Source organism: Barbus barbus (genome assembly GCF_936440315.1).
Source record: "Barbus barbus genome assembly, chromosome: 13".
In the NCBI taxonomy this organism is placed as follows: domain Eukaryota; kingdom Metazoa; phylum Chordata; class Actinopteri; order Cypriniformes; family Cyprinidae; genus Barbus; species Barbus barbus.
Window position 1 is genome coordinate 6,975,036 of NC_136741.1, and position 25,031 is coordinate 7,000,066.

At 37.7% G+C, this 25,031-nt stretch overlaps 2 protein-coding genes across 3 annotated transcripts; one reads left to right on the forward strand and one right to left on the reverse strand.

Moving 5' to 3' along the window:
• Positions 1 to 373: 373 nt before the first annotated feature.
• On the forward strand, positions 374 to 16,369 carry LOC306879282 (sentrin-specific protease 2-like). 2 transcript variants are annotated; one of them, XM_079432095.1, is made up of 17 exons: positions 374 to 693; positions 2,017 to 2,072; positions 2,179 to 2,285; positions 2,385 to 2,463; positions 2,678 to 2,762; positions 6,490 to 6,646; positions 6,725 to 6,831; positions 6,915 to 7,003; positions 7,139 to 7,181; positions 7,281 to 7,359; positions 7,555 to 7,701; positions 10,109 to 10,240; positions 10,794 to 11,000; positions 11,239 to 11,318; positions 11,541 to 11,625; positions 13,869 to 13,964; positions 14,954 to 16,369. In XM_079432095.1, exons 1-17 carry the CDS (start codon positions 542 to 544, stop codon positions 15,017 to 15,019), a joined length of 1,767 nt encoding a protein of 588 aa, XP_079288221.1. In that variant the 5' UTR covers positions 374 to 541; the 3' UTR covers positions 15,020 to 16,369. The 2 variants fall into 2 exon arrangements, with proteins under 2 accessions (XP_079288221.1, XP_079288222.1); XM_079432096.1 differs by lacking the exon at positions 374 to 693 and adding an exon at positions 1,799 to 1,928 and having other exon boundaries at positions 14,954 to 16,366.
• Positions 16,370 to 18,627: 2,258 nt separating this feature from the next.
• On the reverse strand, positions 18,628 to 23,105 carry LOC306879079 (pejvakin-like; the record flags this gene model as incomplete). Its single annotated transcript, XM_079431784.1, has 6 exons — positions 18,628 to 18,929; positions 19,032 to 19,175; positions 20,910 to 21,027; positions 21,119 to 21,260; positions 22,438 to 22,633; positions 22,895 to 23,105. 6 exons carry the CDS (start codon positions 23,103 to 23,105, stop codon positions 18,628 to 18,630), a joined length of 1,113 nt encoding a protein of 370 aa, XP_079287910.1.
• Between the last annotated feature and the right edge of the window lie 1,926 nt (positions 23,106 to 25,031).

Here is a 25,031-nt window from a genome sequence, read left to right on the forward strand (position 1 = left end):
TTTAAAATACTTCAAATGCCTGAAACCATTAACAAACATAGAACATTCAATAGGTTGAGTAAAACAAGCACACCCACTCGATATTTCTTCCGCTTTGAGACACGTGATCCTCAGTTGCGCATCTGATTGGTTGCATGATTTGTCCCGCCAAATATTTAGCTGTAAAACTAATCACTTTACTCATATACCAACAATTCAAAATCAGCATACATGGAATATGCATATAAAATATAAGTAATTAAACGGTGTGTCGTTTTTAATAAAACATTATTTCGTTTGTTTCATTTTATTAACTCTCTTGCACTGAACCCAGTGAAAGATCATTATCATTACTTACTATATGGCGGTGTAAAGGAACGTGCAGTGGAGAGTGGGAGGGCTACGACGAGCGGCGCTGCGGTGTCGCAGTTGACAAATCAGTGACGCAGTAAACGTACGGCTATTGAAACACGAGCGGGTCACTTTCTCGGTTTCAAAAATCTTCAGTATAGACCTGGCACAAACACACGAAGCGGAGTCTTATTCATCGTGGTGGTTTGTGATGTATGAATGCATAGTTGACGGATTATCGTCGCTCTTCGTGCCTTTTTCTGGTGAGAAATCCGCAGCCTGGCCTAGTGAACACGGTAACGGTGTGGCACGAGCCGCGGGCACAGACACGAACAGTAGGCCCGCAAAACGAAACTATCAAAGGTGTGCTATTTGTCCTTTTGTATTCCTCGTTTCTGAATAAACCTTATTACTTTTAGTTTCTATTTTAATTAACACGTAGTGTCTTGTTTGGTCTGGTGGCAGTTTGTTTCTTGTTCATTTTAGGCAGTGTAGTGTGTTGCATTTGTCTTCAGGGGCAGAAATCAGTCCAATGTAAACAATTGGTCAATAGACAATATACTTTCAGCAAATAATCTTTGTCTTTAAATTAATAGGATACCGTTGAACATAAAGTTAATTTACGAAATGTTTGTTGTGATTAGAATGATTACAGATCTGGTATAACATCCTTTCCTCTTAGTGCCTGCACAATATTGCAAAGTGTTAAGACCGCTGTTTAAATATGAATGTTTTTTTAAGCAGGGTATATGATTTGTATTTTATTTTATTTTATTTTATTTTTCTGTTTACCTGTGAGTCTGATAGCTTAGTGATTTAAATTTTTTAGCCTTTATTTTAAAGCTTTTTAAGGAATAGTTTATTTAAAATGAAAGCTTGCTGAAAATGTACTCTCCCTCAGACCATCCAAGATCTAACTGAGTTTGTTTCTATATTGGAAGAGATTTAGAGAAATTTAGCATTACTTGCTCAACTATAGATCCTCTGAAGTGAATGGGTGCCGGCAGATTGAGAGTTCAGACAGCTGATAAAAGCATCACAATAATCCACAAGTCATTCACACGACTCCAGTCCATCAGTTAATGTCTTGTGAAGTGAAAAGCTGTGTGTTTGTAATGAACAAATTTGTCATCAAGGAGTTTTAACTTTAAACTGTTGCTTCTGGCAAAATCAAGTGTCAATAATAACATTTCCTCCAGTGAAAAAGTACTGTTGTCTTCTCACATTAAAATACACTGACATATTTGTTTTGGACTGTTTTAACCTGTAGATTGTGCTTGATCTGTGCATGTTTCTCACCTGATTCAGACAAAATGACTTTTTTCGCTGGAGAGAATAATAGTTTGATGTTAAAAACGTCTTGATGGACTTTTTTCTTATAAACGCGCAGCTTTTCACTTCACAAGAAATTAATTGTTGGTTTTGAGTTGTGTGAATTACTTATGGATTATTGTGATGTTTTTATGAGCTGTTTGGACTCTCATTCTGACGGCACCCATTCACTGCAGAGGTTCCTTTGGTAAGCAAGTGATGTAATGTTAATTTTCTCCAAATATGTTCAGATGAACAACCTCATCTACATCTTTGATGGCCTGATGGTGAGTACATTTTCATTTTTGAGTGAACTAGTCCTTTGATGCATCTGATGCACTGATTTGAAGTGTTTCATTTTCTCCTGAGTTGCAGTGTGTACTCAGCTGATTGTGTGACCGAATATCCAGAGGTCAAAAGAGCAAGACACGGTAAATATTTAGATGAGCTCTTCAATGTAAACAACGGTGCCTAACTGACATTTCTCAGTCACCTACCATCATTACTTTTATTCATATGTCTGTCATCTTTCTACAGATGTGATCGTCAGGGTTGTCAAGAAGACACTTGCAGGGATTGCAGGGCTGTTTCGATCAAGACACCACAGAAAGGCAGAACATGAAAAGCAGAAAGCCTTTACAGAGGTATGTTCATATAATCACTACCAAGCACTTGCAAACGCATGCATTGCTTGTACAGCCTTGGTTTCATGCATTGTCTTGTTTTGCTCACTGGTGGCTCAGGTTGGCAGAGTTGCCTTTATGGGTATTGATGACATACACAGCAACAGCCTGAGTTCATGGATTGAGAGTGACAGAATGGGTGAGTGTGATCTCTCTGTCCCCACGTGTCTCTGATCTGGCAAAAAAAAATTTGACAGACATAAATTACTGCTCAAAACTTTGGGGTTAGTAAGATTTTTTTGTTGTTGTTTGGAACTTTATTTTTTGAATGGTAGTGCACTGTACATAAAGGTAATTTTATACCTATTTACAGCCTGTCAGTTTAGTAATGATTTACAATTATCTGTTTTCAGATAAACAGATAGAAATTGGACTTAAAAATAAAGAAAGAACAGCAGCCAATGTCCACCACAACCCCCAGGCTTTATGGAAACCTGAGTAAGTAAGATTTAGTTATATTTTACACTATAGCCTCTTTCACACAGCCATTCCGGAAAATACATGGAAAATGTGTCCCGTGATTTGTCCCGGGATGGTCTGATTTTGGTTCATTCACACTGCCAGTGATTTTCCGGAATCTGTGCATGCGTTCACACACAACCCCTAAAGATCCCGTAAAGACACGTGACATTTCATGTGACGTGTATAATGCGCTGCGTACCGTTTCACTAAACTGGCGAACGATTTCAGCTTCAGCGCGGACAGAGGAGCTCCCTGATCGCTGCTTCATTCCAGTTTACACATTTTTCGTTGTGTGAACGTTGATCTGTCTTCAAAACACCCGGTAAAAGAGTCTAATGATAACGCACGTCATCAGCCTTTAAGGCATTGGTTCTGGCTTTTGTTCACACAGAGCTCGTTCCGGGACTAAACCCGGCAATGTTACTAGCTCCCCAACCCGGGATCGATCCCGGAATTAATCCCAAGACGTGTTTGCGTTCACACAGAAGGCACTCCGGCAGTTTTCCAGGACCAGCATGCAGTGTGAAAGGGGTTTAATTGAACTGTTTCTTAATCTTCTCAAAGACTTCTCATAGCTTTTGTCATTTGTCACATGCTTTTTAATGGTTGCATTTTCTGATGGGATGAATATTAAGTTGTAATGACTTTACATTTATATGTGATTTAAAGGAGAGATTGTAAATTTCTGTTCTTATAAAAAGAGCAACACATGATCCTCAGTTTTCCCGCATCCCATAATGCACACAGAATATGGACATAACATAAGTCACATAAACACTCAGCTATAATGAAGAGTCATGCTTTATGCAAACAATAAGCAGTGTTCATTAAAACAGAATATGCACAACATTTAGTTTAAAACAAGCAAGGTCATGGTTTTCTTCCCTATTCCTTCTCTATCAGTGAAACAAACTGGTCAAAATTACTAACAGCAGCATCTTTGTTTGTTTACTTATGTACTGTTGTGTACATTGCTGTCATTGAGCAAAGAATGAACTGCCTCTAAACTTGTTTTTTTGAATGATAACTAGTGATCGACCGATATTGATTTTTTATAACCGATACCAATTATTTGCATGTCTATAACCCGATAACCGATATGCAGAACCGATATTTATTTACTGTTATAAAGTAAATAAATGACTGCGTGAAGTAAGTCCATACTTCACTTTGGTTTTTCCTCCTTTCAGTCATCTTAACAAAAAATGTTTTGAGAATTAACAGTCTTTCATGCAGGGCTCTAGATTCATTCTTCCCACTGATCTCACTTTTGCGCACGAGCACATAATTTGGTTGCAATTTGTTTTTTGTTTTTGCTACAACATTTGATTAATCAATGCATGCTGATGAACTTTCATCATAGTTTATAGTTATATGGTAACGAAAGTTTTCAACATTCAACTCGTTCTTTTTCATCTGTATTATTTGTGATTTAAATTTTGTGAACAGGAATTCCTTTTTTCGTGTGCTTTTTACTTTCAAATTTGCGATCTTGGTGTCACATTTTACAAGAAAAGATCATTGTCTGTTTTGCTTATATCTATACACCTTTAACTTTTTAAGACTAAAACAAAAGATGGATTCATTGTTATTCTTAATTAAAAAGCGCAACAACAATAAAACAGTACGTTGACAATGACAAACTCTTACATAACATTTATCAACAAAAACGAATAAGACGAGGCATGGCATAGGACACACCACATGCTGTACTATATACCTAGTATATTAGAGAATGTTTAGCAAACTCTGAGGAAGCAAATAAATATTAATATATATATATTTTTTAATTAAGGAAAGCCTCCATAGAATAACCTGAGGTAAACAGCAAAGATAACAAGCTTCTCAAAACGAAAACAAAAAGAAAAGTAAAACTAAACTAGCTGTAGCTGACAGGACTTGCATGTTTTTTTCTACAAGAATGCCACCAAGTTCACCTTCTCTGGTTTAAGAAGCGGTCTTTTACTTTAGTTTGAAAACAAATCCATCCGTTGCGCTCCATCCGCGACGCGCACCTTCAGCTCGTGCTGACGCGGCGAGTATAAACCAGGCTCTACCCACTAAGCGCTCGTGCTGAAAGCACCTCTCTTCACGTGATCAGTGAAATCTGACTCCTGCTATAATGTGCTGCGGCTGGCAGCGCGCGCTGTATGAAGCAGACGCTTTGGAGTAGGGCAGACCTGGCACTCGAACAAATGCGACCACGTCAAATTTTAACTCGCAAACAATTACCATTTTGGTCGCAGTCTAGAGCCCTGTCATGTTAAATTTAATCTTCGTATTACAACAATAAAAAAACATTTTATTAATAAAAAGCTTTAGCAGCAACACTAATATTAGCAGTAAGCAAAATTAACATAGAAAGTCTAATGTTATCAAATGGAGAAAATAAAGGAAAGGAGTCATATCAACTTCATTTTTAACTACAGTTTTAGTAGGTTTATAAGCTGTTTAATAGGATAAAGAGTGAAGAATAATTCACTGGAAAATGTTAATTCACGGAATAATATTCTCTGGAATATTGGAATATAACAAGCATTGTATTTTATTGCATTTCTCAACTGGCATGCTCTAAATTATGCTGCTGACAGCGCGGTTTATCTATGCCTTTACACAGAACTATAGGCTACTCAAACTGCGATCGATCGCGGAGATAATAAATAATTAATTTCCATAGAGTTGTATTAATTTAGATGTTTATAAACAAAATAATGGTTATATAGTAAGTGTTAATACAATTTAGGGTGCTTCAAAAAAGTGAATCTTGTTAAAAGTTACATGCGGTGGCCGTGCTGAGCATTTCTTGAGCATCAACCCGCTGAGTGAACTGCAATATGAAAGCGGATTCACGAGACTAATGATGAGCATATAGACAACAGAGAGAGAATTACATTCAATGCTTTTCTTTCCAACATGCAATCATTCATGGCTGTATTATTTAATTCATGCAAAGTTACGTCTTTATTGGGAGAGGACTTGACAGATTATCTATGTGACTCCGACTTCACGAGACTAATAGACCACAGAGAGAATTAAATTCAGTGCTTTTATTTCCACCATGTGCTAATTCATGGCTGTGTTATTTCAGGCAACGTTATAGCCTATCTTTATAGGGACAGGGCTTGACAGAGTATCTTATTTATCATATTTCTTAGAGCCAAGTTGCATTTAAACTATATATCAGGCATTTATGTAATACATCTAATTTGTGCATTAATGCCTGTAATATTAAATAGTTTACTAACTACAGCAAATCAAGTACCTGCACGCCGTTGCTGTCTCGTCTCCCCTCAGATGCACTGCAATTGCGATCCTGCGCGCAATTCTGAAAACGTGTTTATCGGGGAATCCGATATTACAAAACCGATATTCGATTATGGAAAAATGCTTAAATATCGGGAAAAATATCGGTAAATCGATATATCGGTCGATCTCTAATGATAACTGAAATTTGTTTTAGAAATGCATCTTTATAAGTTAATAATCAAAAAGCCTTTTTCTGACATTAATAAGCAAATCTTACCCATCAAATGAAGTATTAAACAGAATATACTATACAGTATTTCAAGTCTTATTTTGATGCCACAACCAGAGATACTTCTGCTTTGTAACTGTAAACCATGTTCTGGATGGTTGCTGATATACTTAAATGATTTGTCCTTAGACGTTGTATAACGGTCTGTGTATTTATCTCCTTGAGCAGTGGAGCAATGCTGTACAAGGGAAGCCAGGACAAAAGCAGGGAGGTGCGCAGATCCCTGAAGGTAGTTCCGCCTTGCACCACCCATGGGCTAAGCGCAAAACCGGCTGAGATGGAGCATCCGAGCCGCACACACAAACCTTGCCTGACCGTGGAGGAGGTAGGGAAACTGAATTTTAATGTACTGGAAACTTGATGCCTTTGTCTGTGATTTCCTGAGCATCTGTCTTTTGACTAGGCACTGAGAGAGAGCGGTCGAGAGCATTACAGGAAGTTGGTAGAGATGGCTTCAGAGAAATACTCAAAGAGCAAACCATTGCCGTTTGGACGGATGAAGCCTCCAATGTAAGTGCGTGAGCCCTTAGAACACTTTTGAAATCAGTGTAGCATGGCTAGAGAAAGTTAATGCTATGTTCATTAATTTTTAGCACAACTTTCTCCCTTGATGGACACAAGGCAAATGGACACACCTCCATTAGTCACACTACTGACATGAGCAGACCTGCTCCAGTCAGAGGTGAGCTTAATTACACCCACTGCTTTTCTTTTGCTCTGTTGTCCTATAACTATCTGAAATTATTTTCAATTTTTGATTTATAGTTTCCATAATACGTTTTAATCGTCAAATCAAATTTTCCATTTTTGCCTTCAGCCATGTCTGTGTGGCGGGATCCACTGATGCAGGCTAAAGACAGGTATAATTTGAACTTGCTTCAAAAGCATTATTGATTAATAAATGTATATCTGCATTTAATGATTTTAAATGTATTTGTATATTTTTAAATCTGTTACAGAGCAATAGATGTTAATCGAAGCACTCCAGCAAGTGACATCATGGAAGGAGTCTTGGATAATCAAACTGCAAGAAAAAGTGTAAGTGCTTATTGTCTTTTTCATGACATGCAAGAGGTAATGTCTACAGATGAACGAGTATTAAAATATTAATCTGAAGATATGTTTAGTTTCTTAAAATCAAAAATAATGTTTTATTATTTTTTTATTATTATTAGTCTTTGTCATTTTTTTTTCTTCTTCCTTTTTTCCCTCTCTTCCTCACCCTCTGTCCAGCCTGTAGATGTGGATCTGTCAGCTGAGGTTGAAGCCAGGTTGAATCTTAAGGAGAAAGAAACTGCTGGACCCTCACTACCTTCCAGGTCTGCACTGATTACAGATACAGTGAGGTGCGGTGAGGAGGAGTTTCCCAGACTGACCAAGGTTAGTGTCTCAAACAAAATCTAGTCCTTAATAATAACTGTTATTATACCACACTCTGTCTGGTTGTTGCTTGTTTAGCAGTGTTTAAGATATATTTTATAGAAACATGCACAGGAATCTTTCTGTATTAATGTGGAAATTGATCATATTCTGATTATAAATGTCACATAAACACACAATTGCTACAAATTCTATTTCCTAAGGGGAGCATATCCAATAAGAGAAATGTGAGGAGGAAATGCATGTCTTTTTTGCTTGGGTATTCGTGAATGCCATGTAAATAGTGATATGCCAATATCTGTGAAGTGTGTAAACCTCATTTTTTAAATAAAGACTTGATCAGAATAGGGCTGTGCGATTAATCGAAATCGTCATAAAATCACGATTTGAGCGTGCAAGATTTCTAAATCGCTTTATAGCACATTGTCAAATACAGTTCTGGCGCCTCCGTCTCTATATACTGTACAACACAAAATTTGTCAAAATTTGGATTAGATTACTGGAAGCAAAAGCTTGTTGGACTTTGTGCTGATGGTGCAAATGTGAACATGGGTCAAAAAGCTGGTGGTGTTGCAAAACTGAGAGTGGACAATCCAAAACTGATAGACATTCACTGTATGGCTCACAGGCTGGATCTGGCACTTCTTGGGGTTCTTGAATCTAGGTTCTACAAACCAAAGCCAGTGAAAGGAACACGTTGGGTGCCTCTTTTAGACAGGGCACTGAAGGTCTTCCTGAGAGGAAAAGATGATCTTGTGAGCCAAGCTGGGCATTATACAGCTGTTGCCATTCATATGGAGAATTTGGCCCAAACCAGTCACAATGCTGACATTGCTGGATTGAATTGCTTTTGAAGGATTTGCAGTTTGTTGCATTTTGTCATTTCCTGGCTGATGTGCTGAAGGAGATGGCAACATTAAGTCAGACTGTACGGAAGGCAGACCTCATCCTGAGAGCTGTTTGACCAGTCTTGACTACATGAAAACCAACCCTCTCCCAGATGGTATGCTGGAAACTCTCATCACCCAGTGTCTGGAAAAGCAAACTCCTGGTGCTCATATCACAACTTTTCAGGGCATTGACTTGAGAGGGGAAAGAGAGAGCCTGATGGTCAATCTGAGACAACAGATGAGGCATACATGTTCAGCCTGTGAGAAACACCTTCATGCTAAATTGGATAACCTGCTTGGAGTTAACGAGGATAAAAATGCACAAGCTGTGATGTCAGCATTTTACAATATTCAACCATGACAAGTGGCCTGATAACAGAAAACAACTAGAACTATTGTATGGCAATAAGGAGCTGAAGGTCCTCACTGAATGGTTCATAGAGAAGCTTGTTCAATCTGGATGTCAAGTTGAAGAAATCCCTGGGGAATGGAGATGCTTGAAAATGAGTGTCTAATGATCTTCATGGCAAGTCCTACCTGGACCTGGACCAGACGCTGATGCTGAAGCAACCCTACAGAAATGAGATGCAAAACATTCTTCATCTTGTTCAGATTCTTCTTGTTCTGCCAATCAGCTCTGCCAACTGCGAAAGAGCCTTCAGTGCCCAAAAGAGAATAAAATCAGATGTTCGCAGCAGTCTCACATCCTCACGCCTTTCAGACCTGATCCTCATTTCAACAGAAGGCCCAGAGCTTCAGCAGTGTGATCCATCATCAGCTGTGGAGAGGTGGCAAGACAAGTGGCAAGAGAGAGCCATTTGCTAAGAAGTGGTAGATTAAATCCACATGCAACCATATAGGATAATTCAGACAAAGTATGTTTTATTATTATTGCTATTATTATTATTATTTTGTTCAGTTGCAGTTCATGCATTTCATGTAAAAAGTCTGGCGAGTAAAATAAAAAATTGACTTGCCAATGGCGACTCTAGCTTCATTGTGTCTGTAGAGGGTTGAAAAGAGAATCACAATGCTGAAAAAGCATTTTCAGTAACAACGTTTGGATTTGAAATCAAAATAATGGATAAATGTTGTTTGTGGTAAACAGCCGTGGATCAGGAGCTGACTGCAAACGCATGCTGTGCGAATGAGTCCGTGCTGCTTCTTCACCGCATACACATACTGTATACGCACTGCAGACGGAGTGCCTTATGTCTGTTCTAGAGACATGTTACAGCTTTTTGATAGCTCTAATTGATTTTCTTTTGGAAATACATTTCAAATTCACACTGAATACATTTATGACTAAAGCACGTCTGTATGTGTCAAAATCGTGATTAAAATCGAAAAATTTATCAAAGAAATCGCGATAGGTTTTTTTGTCCATTTTGCACAACCCTAGATATGAACAATGATGTGAGTGTAATTGTGCTAATTTTTTCCCACTTACAGTTCACTGTCACATTGGTTCCTTTCCTTCTGCTTTGACTCAGTGTTGTCTTTGTATCATCTAACAGGAGATGCAGCAGGAAGTGAGTGCTGCTCTTGCTCAAACTGATCCAAACCTGGTTCTGTGCAGTGCGTTCAAACTGCGCATTACACAGAGGGATCTGGCAACCCTTCAAGAGGGCAGCTGGCTCAACGATGAGGTAGTATCATTTTAAAAGGCTTCTTAGGAATGCACAAAATATTGGTACCATACTGGATTACTTGTTTACTACTTGTGATTACTGTGTATTCACTTTTCTGCTGTTTTTACTTTTGCCGTCATGTAATGCTCACTTAAAGTTCATATTTTAAAAAAAGTAATAATTTGATAACAATGTCAAATAGTCTTGATCAAATTTCAACATATATGTCATTCTTTCATAGTGTACATTATAAAGTGTAAATATATTTGTAGTGTGGTCTTTTTTTTGTTTTTTTTGTTTATTAAATATATTTATCGTTTTTTTTGTTTTTTTTATATTAAAGATTATTACTATTTTAATTTTTTTATTAATATTTTTTATTTATTTAGGCAAAATAGCAATTTTTAATCAACCATTTATTGATTACTGGCCATAACATGAAATGAACTATTGGTGTTTCCTTTTTTGTCTTTCAAAGTCTTAAATCAGAATGCGTGTCAGTTGTGACCTCTCTCTAAATAATCAGACAATTAGACAAACATTAATCAAATATAAACCCTGTCACTCTCAGGTGATCAACTTCTACATGAATCTCGTGATGTCCCGCAGTGAGCAGGAAGTAGGGGGCAGGAAGGTCTACTCTTTCAGTACCTTCCTCTTTACCAAGTTGCATAGTGGTGGACATGCTGCAGTACGGCGGTGGACTAAGGCTGTAGACCTCTTCCTGTATGACATCATTCTGGTCCCCCTTCACCTGGGCGTTCACTGGTCCCTTGCTGTGAGTAATATACTCCATGTATCATGAATTCAAACGTTAGAAACTCTTAGAACTTTAACAAGACTGCTGTGGCACACTGAAAAAGACAAGCATTTGTTGTTTGGTGCTGGATGAATAGTTATTGGATTGTTTATTGGCTTACATTAGCATATAAAAATGTTTATTTTAGAATTCATGTGTGTATGTGTTATGAGGTTTGGATTTGTGTGTAATGTAATTCTTCCTTTTATCATGGTAGGTTGTTGACTTCAAATCAAAGTCTGTACGATCATATGATTCTATGGGTCAAAGGCATGATGACATCTGCAGCATGATTTTGTAAGTGATAATGTGAAACGTACATTTTATATGGATAATAATGTGATTCTACTGGATACACTGTGCTGCATGTACTGTGTAGCTAAAATGAGGGGTTGTGTAATTTAGCTTTTTGTGCTGAGGTTAAGTGTATGCGTGTTAAAGTTTGCGCTCATAGTTTGTTTTTCAAAGGGGACTGTGCTGGTTTATATTATTAACCTAATGACTGTATCTGTCCAATAGGCTTTATCTGAAAGAGGAGTTCAAGGTGAAGAAGGGCAAAGATTTGGACACGTCAAAGTGGACCTTGAGCAGTCTACGACCTTCTGTAAGCACATGTATAATTATAAAAGAAATCTTACAAGAACAGTTTAGGAATCTCAACAGGACCGAGATATTCAATTCAGTGTTTTCAGTATTACCAAAATTCTGAATTAATTTAATATTTCAGGGTAAAAGCTACAAGACCTCAGTGATCGCCAAATTAAAAAAAAAATAAAAAATACATTGTCAAATATGTCCACAAGGGGACACAATATATACAGTGCCCTCCAAAAGTATTGGAACAGTAAGGCCAGTTCCTTTATTTTTGCTGTAGACTGAAGACATTTGGGTTTGACATCAAAAGATGAATATGAGATGAGAGATTAACGTTTCAGCTTTTATTTACAGTTATTTTCATCTGGATCTGATACACAACTTAGAAGATAGCACCTTTTGTTTGAACCCACCCATTTTTCGTGTTACCAAAAGTATTGGAACAGATAGAATTAACATAGATTAAAGTGAAAAAGACTTGATATTTAGTTGCAAATCCTTTGCTTTCAATAACTGCATCAAGCCTGTGACCCATTGACATCACCAAACGTTTGTGACGCTTTTCCAGGCTTTCACCGCAGCCTCTTTCAGTTTTGGGGGGTTACTCCCTTCAGTCTCTTCTTTAGCAGGTAAAATGCATACTCTACAGGGTTTAAGTGTAGAGATTGACTTGGCCAGTCTAAAACCTTCCACTACTTGCCCGATGAACTCCTTTGTTGTTTTGGCACTATGTTTTGGGACATTATCTTGCTGCATGATGAAGGATCTCCCAATCAGTTTGGTTGCATCTTTCTGTAAATTGTCAAGACAAAATATTTCTGTAGACTTCTGAGTTAATTTTGCTGCTGCCATCATGTTACATCATTAATGAAGATTAATGAGCCTGTCCCAGGAGAAAGCCCAAGCCATTACATTACTTGTGTAATGTTTACTATAATGTACACCTGTGTACACTGTGTTTCAGATGAGCTTGTATGTTTGGGATCATGAGCAGATCCTTTCTCCAAACTTTAACCTTTCCATCACTTTGGTCCATAAAATCAGTCCATAAAACCTTGTCCCAGAATTTTTGAGGCTCGTCTCCTATTCTTCTTGCTAATGAGTGGTTTGCATCTTCTGGTGTAGCCTCTGTACTTTTGTTCATGAAGTCTTCTGCGAACAGTAGATTGTGATACCTTCACTCCTGCCCTCTGGAGGTTGTTGCTGATGTCACACACAGTTGTTTTAGGGTCTTTCTCAATGTTTCTGTCATCAACTGCAGATGTTTTCCTTGATCTACCCGTTTGAGGTGTGTTACTTAGTACACCAGTGGTTTCTTTCTTCCTCAGGAGATTCCAAATGGTTGTACTTGCTATTGCCAGGGTTTGTGCAATGGTTTGATTGATTTTTTTCATCTTCTCTCAGCTTCACAATTGATCGTTTTTCACCCATAGACACCTCTCTGGTTTTCATGTTGGTTACACATCTAACTAACTATAAATGCAGTCTGCACAGATCTGAAACTGAGCGCAGACATTCAGTGCTATTTATTGTTTGAATAATCAATTAATAGGACACACCAGGGCAACAAAACACCTGTCAGTCACATGTTCCAATACTTTTGGTAACATGAAAAATGGGTGGGTTCAAACAAAAGGTGCTATCTTCTAAGTTGTGTATCAGATCCAGATGAAGATACCTGTAAATAAAAGCTGAAATGTTAATCTCTCATCTCATATTCATCTTTTGATTTCAAACTCAAATGTTTACAGTCTACAGCAAAAAGAAAGGAATTGGCCTCACTGTTCCAATACTTTTGGAGGGCACTGTAAATATAAATGAAACTGCACTGTTTGCAAAAAACAAGTGAGTCTGCATTGCTTTAAATGTATTTTATATTTTGAATTAGGTTTTATCTTTTTGTTTTACTTTAATTTTATTTATAGTAATTTTGTTTTAATGTATAGTTTTACTAGTTTTATTTGCTTTAGTTTTAGCTATTTTAGTACTTCAAGCTAAACTAAAAATAAGAGAGCTTGCTTTGGCAACTGGCTTTTTAATATTTCAATTAACGTTTATTTTATTCCAATAAACAGAAAATTTTTTGTGTGTGTAGTTTCATAGTATAGTATAATACCTTGTTTTTGTTTTTGTATTTAATTAGATTTTTAAAAATGAAATTCGACCAATATTCCAAGTTCAAAATTTTAATTTGACTGCTGTAGAAGAGTGGTTCATTCTGTCTTCATACTCTGTTCTAATTATTGTTTGTAGGAGATCCCTCAGCAGAAGAATGGTAGTGATTGTGGTGTGTTCGTATGCAAATATGCTGATTATATCTCCCGAGGACGCAACCTCACATTCAGACAGGTACTTTTTGTATACAGGTACACACACTAACACATGCGTAATAATACTGCCATGCAAAGGCAAAAGACCATAACTCAGATTTTTGTCGAAAATTAGTTATTGATATTTTTGGGACATTCAAGACATCCTTTATCATGTACATAAGTATCTTGAGTCAATTTCGTTGCTTTTCCGAGAAAATAATGGGTCGTCTCAACCGTAACTTCAAAAAGCCCCGGAGAAACCAAGGCAAGGAAACCAACTCTTTCACTTTGTTTGGAACGCTCAAATTGAGTTTTTCAAAATGAAGTTACAGTGCCTGCTTGGAGTTATACGGTATTATGCCTTTTTTTTTACGGTCCATAAAAGTTTTTATTACGATGTAGACAAACGAATTAGATCGCGATCTACCAAACAGCTCCATATAACAAAGCACTGTAAAGACATTCAAGTCAATATAAGCAATTATGCTATGTCTAGCATTCTTTTACGTTACTGAGCATAGCGAATAAATTGGTTGCAAAATGGTATTCACTCACATGTTTAACTTTTAGTCTGCTTGTTACGGTCCAAAAAAAAAGTTTTATAGTCACATTACTATATGCAATAGCCTATATGAGATCACTATATTTGAGAGCCCATGATCACTATATTTTATACAGGTGTTACTGTAATGATTTTGTAAATGGTGATCTGCAACAAAATATTGATAATGTGGAAGTTACTGTCTTTTGCCTTGGTGTGATTTCTCACTTTTTGCAGACAATGCAAAGGCAGAGTACATTAAATTCAAAATGGGGGTAAAAAGTTTGAGCTCATAATTTTTTCATGTAGATAATTTTCATTATTAAAACATCTAATTGCCAAATTTCCAGTGTCCTACCTATAATTAATTTGGCTGGACAAGTAAAAAACTTTAAAGTCAATTTTCTCAGTTTCACAGTCTGGCGAGTTTTTGTAGGGCAGAATACATGTCTCAATAATACATACATCACTCTCTCTCTTTCTAGAATCATATGCCATTTTTCAGGAAGGCTATGATCTGGGAGATCCTCAACCAAAAGCTGCTACACTAGGTGCGTTGGGAATGTCGTACTGACTGACTCAGATTGACCAAAGCACAGGACCACCATTCATCTGTCCATTCTGCTCTTTTCTAGAGACATTTGGCTTTATATTGGCCTGTTTGCAAAATTCCACCCAATTTTTCTAACAGACAGTGGATTGCTGGTTCCAGGCTGGGTTTGTTTGCACTAATTACCAATCCCTACTGTACAAATCCAAACACTAGAAGCTCAAATATGAGCAGAACACTGGACTGGGGTGTGAATAGATTTGAGCAGGTGGAAGCCTCATTAGCATTTGTTGTGAGGCTATAATTGTTCTCATTCCAAGAATGCAGTCTTATCGCCCCCTACTGGTAATACTGTGAGCCTTTCCCAACTCACAGAAGTAGCTGTTGATGTTCCCTTGTTTAGTTACGATTGGGGATTAAAGTTACTAAATGGACCTTATTTTCAGTAAGAGTTTCTTAGCGTGGGGATGTTTTAGTAGTTACGTATCTCTTTTTATATCATATGTGCATTAATAAGGAATGATAAGCATATTTATTTTGTTTGAATGAGATGCAGTGATGTCTGCTTAGTATGTCAAGACTTGTGTTTTAAAACCTACAATGTTACCTATTAGCGTCAGAGCATCCTAATAGCAAGGTTTGATGTGCATGGCGATGATGGTACTTGTACTGAAAGCAACAGTATTCAGTAAATCTCTTCAAAAGTAGTTTCTTTTGTGTCTCTAAATAGTCCTGGCCTCCAAGTGCCTTGTCCCCAAAGCATCTCATATTTTAAAGCCATTCAATATTTTGGCTTCACACCTGTTTCTGAAGCATCTGAACATGCTTGTTTTATAGTTGTCTGTATGTAGGAAAGCAACAGAGCTACACACAATTAAATCCAGAGTTGGATGACTAGGAGGGGAAGGCATTGGTCTTGTTTTTTTAGATTCTAAATGCTATATTCATAATCCCAATGGCTGTATTAGAAATTCATATTGAACTGGAAATGTGGAACAGTGAAGTTTTGCCAAACGGATATTTGGGTGGTTAATTTCTGCAATATTCCTCTCTGATCCAGAAACGCAGGATCAAAAAGTGCTTTAATTCTGACATGAAGTAAAAAAGAGGAAAAAATGTCTATTTATTTGTTCCCATGTGGCTCTTCTGATTGAGTTTGAGCTTGAGTGCGTATCCTGGAGTGGACTTGTTTGTGAGAATGGAGAGTGTTTGGATTTGCAGTGGGTAAGCGCTGGCTGAGTTCTGATGCAAGCTTTAATATAGAAAATGAAAAGGCCCACTGCATATGAGCCGTTTTTGTCATTAATGCAGAATGTTGGTCATTATTTTTGTAAGTAATAAACATGTGAATAAAAAAAACATGTCTTCTGTCTTCCATTGAGAAAGTAAGTCACCCACTAATATAGCTACTAAGGTCAAATTGTTGTCACGAGAAGTTTTGAAACCTTTTTAATCTGTAATTAAAATACAATATACAGCAATTAAAAACGTAAATTTACAAACCGATGGCCAATTTGGTTACACCACGGTTCAAATGTTTGGGGTAAATGTTAAATGTATATTAGTAGCAAATTATCTTAAACGGGAAATATATATAAATTATGATTAATTACAATTATTTATATCAGCTGCCAGTAGTAACTGTAGCAGAATTAAATTGCCATCAACTAATCTGTTTGTCCAGTGAACATCCAGTATAATTTCACATCAACTTGGCCACAGAAAATACATTTCTTAACAGCAAGTGAGACTGGATGAAGGAAACCGTTAGAGGGGATGAAGCTATGAAAAGAAGTCCGTTAACCACCAGAGTAAAACCATCAGTGCCTCTTCGCTAATGTACTAGCTTATAAACCTATTTTTCTTTGTTAAATGTACGATACTTGCACTTCCTTGGTCGTTGAAAGTCTTGGGCACCTTATTTCCAGCGATATAATATACACTATCATTTAGATCATGAAAAGGTGAATTCATAGATACCAAACATGAATCATATCCACTTGTGGAAAATGTGCATCCGATGACCTCTTTAAATTCAAAACTTTATGTAAAAAATTCAAACCATCAAGTAAAATTGAAAACTTTAAAACTTTTTTTTTTTTTTTTTTTTTTTTTTTTTTACTGTAAACGTAGACAAACATATAAAAAAATATTGCAATCAGCACATGATTTGGTCAATCTTTTAATTTTTGTTCTTGACATTCTAGTGTTTGTCATTTAAGCTCTTGATATTCCATGCTACACAGTCAACAGATTAAGATATATTTTTCCCATTAATCTCACTATTTTGAACTTATTGGGGCCAACAGGTGTCAAATAAGCACACAAATGTAACCTTGCACCATCCTGGCTTTCAGTTCACATGCTCTCTGTAAACAGTTCAATGGTGTCCTGTTCACGGGAGACAACTGTCAGCGAAGCACTTCCTGCTCTGCGATCACGTGATCGACAGGCTAATTTATTGATAGGCCTGAATTATTCAGACGGCACAGTGCGTTCAAAAACATAGCAGCTGGTCTACATGTGATGAAATAAATATCTGCTCTAGCTTTTTGTCCTAAATGATCTGTTATCTTGTCCATTTGTATCTGGATAGGCAAGAAACACCATCTTAAAACTGATATAAATGAACATTATTGACTATGTAAACAATGCAATACACAATTAGCACCAAGTATTGTTTCTGAGATCATTTTTTTTAGTTTGCATTATTATTATACTGTATGTGTATTTGACTGATTTTCAATTATGACGATGTGTACCAAGATTTTTTTAATTGATGTTTTTACATGAAGTCTCTTATGTTCACCAAGGCTGCATTTATTTGATCAAAAATACAATAAAAACAGTAATATTGTGAAATATTATTATTTTTTTTTTATATAAATTTAAAAAAGTAATTTATTCCTGTGATAGCAAAGCTATTCCAGCAGCCATTACTCCAGTCTTCGGTGTCACATGATCCTTCAGAAATCATGTTGATTTAGTACCCAGTTATTAATAATGGCTCTTAAAATTATAAATGCTGAAAAGTTTTCGCTGCATTTTTTTTTGGAGAATTTTCTTTTTTTTTTTTTTTTTTAGGATTATAATATAAAAGTTTTGTCACCACAGAAATAAATTACATTTTTAGATATATTAAAATAGAAAATATACATTTTAAATTGTACTGTAATATTTCACACTATTATTTTTCTACTGTATTTTTGAGCAAATAAATGAAGCCTTGGTGAGCATAAGAGACTTTCAAAATCATTAAAATCTTAATCATTCCAAACTTTTGGCCAGTAAAGTAGATACTAGATAATTATTATTTAACAACTATGATACTAGGGGTATAATAATGTACTCCCATACAAGCTGAGAAAACAAGGAAACATTATATATCGAAAGCTAAATGAATTACTTAATCATCAGATTGAGGTCAGATGTTTTAGAATTTGTTGAAATCATTGTTTTATAATGCCAGCTCCACTAACAATGAGCAAAGAACATTCTTGCTTTCATAAAATGTGTTTTTGCCAAAAATTAAAGCCGAGGGTTTTACATCTTGTCATGTTGCACAACATTTGCATGATAATCACCCTGGGGGTTCCTCCAGGCCATTTCTCACCTCATAGTTTTATGCCAGAGGTCAAAACATGGTACAGCATGGAGACGTACATATTTGTTTCCCCCTGAAGAACATTCCAGGCAGCCGTAGACAGTCTCACGCCTCTGGTGGCCCATTCCACACAAGGCACACGGTCCTTTAGGTATGTTATGGTTGAGCAGATTTACACGTGCGTGCTTTTCATCCCGCAGGTAGGCTGTGGACAGGTCAGTCATGCTGGCAGCCTTCTCATAGTAGTCCGTCACAACATCACCCATGTACATATCAGAGTGAGTGAGCTCTTCAAACGTCCTGTCATCTACAGCAAGCACAGAGTGACAAATCAAGTTATATGTGAAATATTTCTTCAAGATTATTTTAAATATTGCAGATACAGATATGACACCAGGAATTTTATCACCTGCTCTGAAAGGATTTCCATAGATGATTCCCGACAGGAACCTCCTTAGTCTTCCAACAGAAAAGTGGCCAATAAATCCCCCTAGCTGCTCACGGATCTGTTCCTTCTCAAACCCTCCTACTGACTCTGGAGCCACGCATATGTCTGACCAAAGTTCAGACAAAGGTCATTAGATAAAACAATACGCATTTTAAAATCTAAAAAGATCTATGAGTGGGCTTCATATATAACACCTTAGATACAGTGGGGGAAAAAATTATTTGATCCCCTGCTGATTTGAACGTTTGCCCACTGACAAAGAAAAGATCAGTCTATAATTTTAATGGTAGATTTATTTGATCAGAATAACAAAAAATCCAGAAAAACACATTTCAAAAAAGTTATAAATTGATATGCAGTTTGAGTCAAATAAGTATTTGATCCTCTATGAATCAGCAAGATTTCTGAATCCCAGGTGTCTTTTATACAGGTAAGGAGCTGAGATTAGGAGCAATCTCTTAAAGGGAGTTCTCTTAATCTCAGTTTGTCACCTGTATAAAAGACATCTGTCCACAGAAGCAATCAATCAATCAGATTCCAAACTCTCCACCATGGCCAAGACCGAAGAGCTGTCCAAGGATGTCAGGGACAAGATTGTCGACCTACACAAGGCTGGAATGGGAGATCTCACCTCGTGGAGTTTCAATGATCATGAGAACGGTGAGGAATCAGCCCAGAACTACACGGGAGGATCTTGTCAATGATCTCAAGGCAGCTGGGACCATAGTCACCAAGAAAACAATTGGTAACTCACTACGCCATGAAGGACTGAAATCCTGCAGAGCCTGCAAAGTGCTCATGTACAGGCCCGTCTGAAGTTTGTCAGTGATTCAGAGGAGAACTGGGTGAAAGTGTTGTGGTCAGATGAGACCAAAATCCAGCTCTTTGGCATCAACTCAACTCGCCGTGTTTGGAGGAGGAGGAATGCTGCCTATGACCCCAAGAACACCATCCCCACCGTCAAACATGGAGGTGGAAACATTATGGTTTTGGGGTGTTTTTCTGCTAATGAGACCGCAAACCTGGTGGCCAACTACAAGAAACGTCTGACCTCTGTGATTGCCAACAAGGGTTTTGCCACCAAGTACTAAGTCATGTTTTGCGAAGGGGGCAAATACTTATTTGACTCAATAAAATGCAAATCAATTTATAACTTTTTTGAAAAATGGTTTTCTGGATATTTTTGTTGTTGTTCTGTCTCTCACTGTTAAAATAAACCTACCATTAACATTATAGACTGATCTTTTTTTTTTTGTCAGTGGGCAAATGTACAAAATCAGAAGGGGATCAAATAAAAAAAATTTCCCCACTGTATAAATATAAAGCCTACTGTTCAAAGTTTGGGGTTGCAGGTGAGGTTTGAAAAAAGTCTCTTTTTGATCAAAAATACAGGAAAAACTGATATTGTGAAATTATTATTATTCATAATTTTAAAATAACTTCTAGTATTTTAATATATTTCAAAATGTAATTTATTTCTGTGATGGTAAAACTGAATTTTCAGCAGTCATTACTGAAGTATTCAATGTCACACGATCCCTCAGAAATCACTAATATGTTGATTTGGAGCTCAATAAACATTATCAGTGGTTGAAACCATTGTGCTGCTGCATATGTTTGTGGATACAGCGATTTTTTATGATTCTTTGAGGAATAGAAAGTTCAAAAGAACAGCATTTGAATATTTGAAATAGTAATTTTTTGAAACAACGTCTTTGCTGTCTCTTTTGATCAATTTAATGCATCCTTGCAGAATACAAATATTATTATTATTTTAAACTTACTGACCCCAAGACAGGGTCCTACATTGTTTGAATTATGAAGTCATTTACTGCTTACCGAGCCGTCCATCAAGACACACATAAAGCTCTAGAACACTAAATGCTATGGTCGTGTGGGCTGGAATAACAATGGCTTTATCTCGACCTTTAGGATTTCGATCATCATCTATGTGGAACTGTGTGAGAAGATAAAGAGTATCAGAGAACAACAGATTTTACCACCAGATATACTGTTTGGGGGTGGGAGGCACACTTGCATTTGTTTACCCTCATAGTAGTTCCTCGCACTCCAGCGTGCACGGTGAGGGAACACTGTCTCGTGGTGCGGATACTCTCCATAACAACACACAGGACAGTCCGCCCACTCTCTTTGGACTGACGGATCAAACAGTGATCCAGGTCAACTTTCCTGAAAGGAGAATTGACAAAATGATTAGTGAGAAAAAGAATGTGAGAATGCAGTGATTCTTTTCATCAAGAACTCAAGAGTGCTGCTGTTCTGAATATTTGCATGGCTGCAGGTATCAATTATGAAGTTATCGGTAACTTAAATTTGAGACACAATTTTGCCTGTTATTTTGTCAAGATTGAGAGCCCCTAAAGAACATGTTGATTGAAGTAATCTGATATGAGAGGAAAAATTGTATTTCAGTTCTTTTGCTAATTTCTCAGGGAAATACAAAAGCTTACCAAGCAAATAGAGTTCCTTGGGAGCTGTGGGAACGCAAATGTTTTGTAAGTGAACTCAAATGTTTTGTGAGAGAATGCAAAGCTAGGGTTACTTGGGGGAACAGAATTTTTTTTGGCAACAATAGAAATAAAAAAAATTACTTGGCAATCAAGGAAACATGAAAGTTTTGCAAGTCAACTCCAAATTTTCAGTAGCCCCTCACAGCAGTACAGAAGATCCATCCAAGGGGTGGAGATGGTAGGTTTAGGAATCAGGGGGGTGGAGACAGGTAAGTTAGGGATATGTAAGATAGGAGGAGTTGGATCTGGATCCAACCTCGCCCCCTGGATCTTTTGTTCTGCAGTGAGGACCAACCAAAGTTTCTTGGGAGTCAAGGGGAATGTTAAATTTTGTGAACAACCCCAAAGTTATTGTTAGCGAATGCAAATTTTCTTAGTGGAATGCAATAATTTAAAGAGAGAATGCAATAGTTTTGTGAAGGGTTGGTAGTGATAGCCTAGTAGGCAAATACGCTGATGTATAACGCTATTGTGTTACGGGTGTCCTGAGTTCAAATCCTGGCTTGAGGACATTTCCTGATTCCTCTCGTCCTGTCTGCTCTCCACTGTCGTATTGTTATAAAGGCAAAACACCAAAAAAATAAGTCTTAAAAAAAAAAGTTTTGTGAAAGAATTTTGGAGCAACGCAAAAGGTTACTAACCAAATATTGGTTGAGTGAATGGTTCTCGCTCTCTCATAAATACAGTCACTTTTCGCCACCAATGTGCAAAAAGTGGAGTGATATAAACAGTGAACATTCCTAGTGCTGCTGGTCCAAATACCAGCTCCCAGACGATTTTGAGGGCTGGAACTAACTTATAAAAAAATATGTACACAGTGTTATTTATTTATTTACCTTGCATTGAGTTCTCTCAGTAATGTTGGAACCTCCACCTCATGCTTGGTCACAACTCCAAATGAGGCCTTTACTGCCACAGAATCGGAACCACTCACGTTTACTCCCACCTCGTGGATCAGATGGTTTCCCAAACGCCCATTTAGGGCAACATCAGACTTGTCCTCATAGTTCAGGAGCTGATATGAGGAGACCCCTGTCAAAAATAGTGAAGGTGACAGTGACACACTCCTGTGATACCACTTACAGTATGCATGTCATGCAAAAAACATCTTCATTCATAATAAATAACAACTACTGTACACATAAAAGTTGTTTTGTGTTTTTTGTAAGTAAAATGACACAAACATGCACATAAAATTCATGTTTGATTGAATGTTTGCATGCGAATCAAGTGTTTGTTCATCTATAGTCATCTAGCTATTTTATATTAAATTGTTAAATATTTCTAACTCACCTGCTGTGATCTCTTTCTCTCCCACGAGTACGTCTTTGAGGGAGAAAGGGGATGTGGCATATTTGGTCTTCTTCCAGAAATGTCGTCTCCTTTTCCTCGTCACCAGGCTGAGGGGTTGATATCGGTCTGCTTCACTTAGACTGGGCACAGGGACTAGGCGTCCAGTGTTCCCCACTTGCTTCACAAAGTTTTTAGTTGCTGCCGCAAACATGACTGTAGTTCACAGAAGCTTGAGCATATCGTTACTGTGTATGTTCATTCAGAGTAGTTGGTACTGACTGTGGCAACATCGCTACGTCTTCGAGGCTAAATGAGAAGCAGAGGTGCTGCTTGGGTTTGTCCAACCAGATCATCAATAATAAAGTGTCTGTAAGCTGATCTGGGTGCTCTCTGCCATATGTGTAGTGTCTTATCGAGTTCAAATAAATAGGCCTGACAGACACCATCATATCTGTTATAAGTAACTCCCTCTAAATTAGAGCATATATTGTAGTACCTTGTTAATGCTTGTCCAGTATTGTTTCATTTTATTTTGTAAACAGAATGTAATTAGTTTGATTGTTCGGTAACGTTTTATTTCGATAGTCCACTACTAACAGTAAGTAACTTTGCAACTCCATGTCAACTAGCAGTCATTAGAGTATTAGTAGACTGTCTGCTTAATATCTTCTAACACTTTATTTTGATGGGTCCACAACATAAAACACTGACTATGAGAAACTTTGCAAGTATGTCAACTTATTCTACTAACCCTAAACCTACCCTAACAGTCTACTCTGAGAGTCTGCAAATCAATGAGAATTAGAATGTCTAAAGTGGACTATCAAAATTTTATTAAATTTTATATTACTTTAGTTTAGATTAGTTTTGAGTTATTTCTTGTTATATATTGACCAGTGCTGCGTTTCTCAAAAGCACCATAAGATAAGTTGTGAGACCATTGGTGGCAATAATTCTATGATATACTTATAGGCTTAATGCTTTTGGGAAATGCAGCCCAGATCAACTTCAGCCAGAGAAATAATAAATAATTCAAAGTACAAAAGAAACAACATATTGTGACGAGTCGGCTGCCTCCCCCCTGTCCATCATCACCACCCCGTCCCATATTCGCCGCCCTTCACCAGGCTCCCGACAGGAGTGGGTGTGTGAGAGAGGAGGGGCGCTGAAACAGCCAGGGCTGGCGGCGTGTGATGAGGCGCACCTGACGTGAATAGAGCCTCATCACCGCCGCCGTTAAATGCCGAACGCGCCTCTCCTCGAGAGACCGGTCTCTTCCCGTGCATGCACGCTGGTGTCCTCGTGGGTCCAGGAAGGGAGCGTCGAGCAGGATTGCCGCACCCGTGAGACGGCTGACGGGCCAGGATGCCGGGCCGTCGAATCCCCCAGAAGCGCCGGGAACCGAAGAGATGGACGAAGCCGCGCAAGAGACGCCGCCGCCACTCGCTCCCGGCCCCGAGAGGGGAGCGCGTGCGGCCACCGGACTCCGCCCCTTCCCTGGACCCTTCCCTCCTGAACACTGCCCTCCTACACAGCCCCGCAGCACGACGAGGACACCAGATCCCTGTTTATTTTGGACACTTTTTTCCCCTTTGGACACTTTATTTTAATATATCGTTTAATAAAAACCTCTCCGAGGCTTGACGCCACGCCCACTGTGTCTGTCGTTGGCTCCTCCCGCCACAATATGCAAGAGATATATCATGTTTTACCAGAATATCATCTGAAGAATAACAACTTCTGCTTTGAGTTTAAACTATTTTGAGGTCTGTTTTATTTAAGATGAATCAGAAAATCTACAATGATTTGTAAAGTTAAAGTCTGGCGTGGAAGTGATTCACATAAATTGTGAAATAAACTGTGGTTTAAAATGACTAAAAGATGTTTCTCACCTTTTAACCAAACCAGGATCCCTTTTGCCTACACACTAACAAAGCATGTGGATACTTTATACTGTGGTGGAAGTGAACCTGTGAGTCTGTGAGTTTATTCTGCAGCGTACAAGGTTCTTTTGGCTAAAATGTATTTACGGAACGACTCATTCAGTCATGACCTCATGTGGCTCCTCTTTATTTCCACTGATGGGTGGAGAGAACTGAGGTCCGTTACTGTTGAAGGCACACTGGTAAAACTTTAA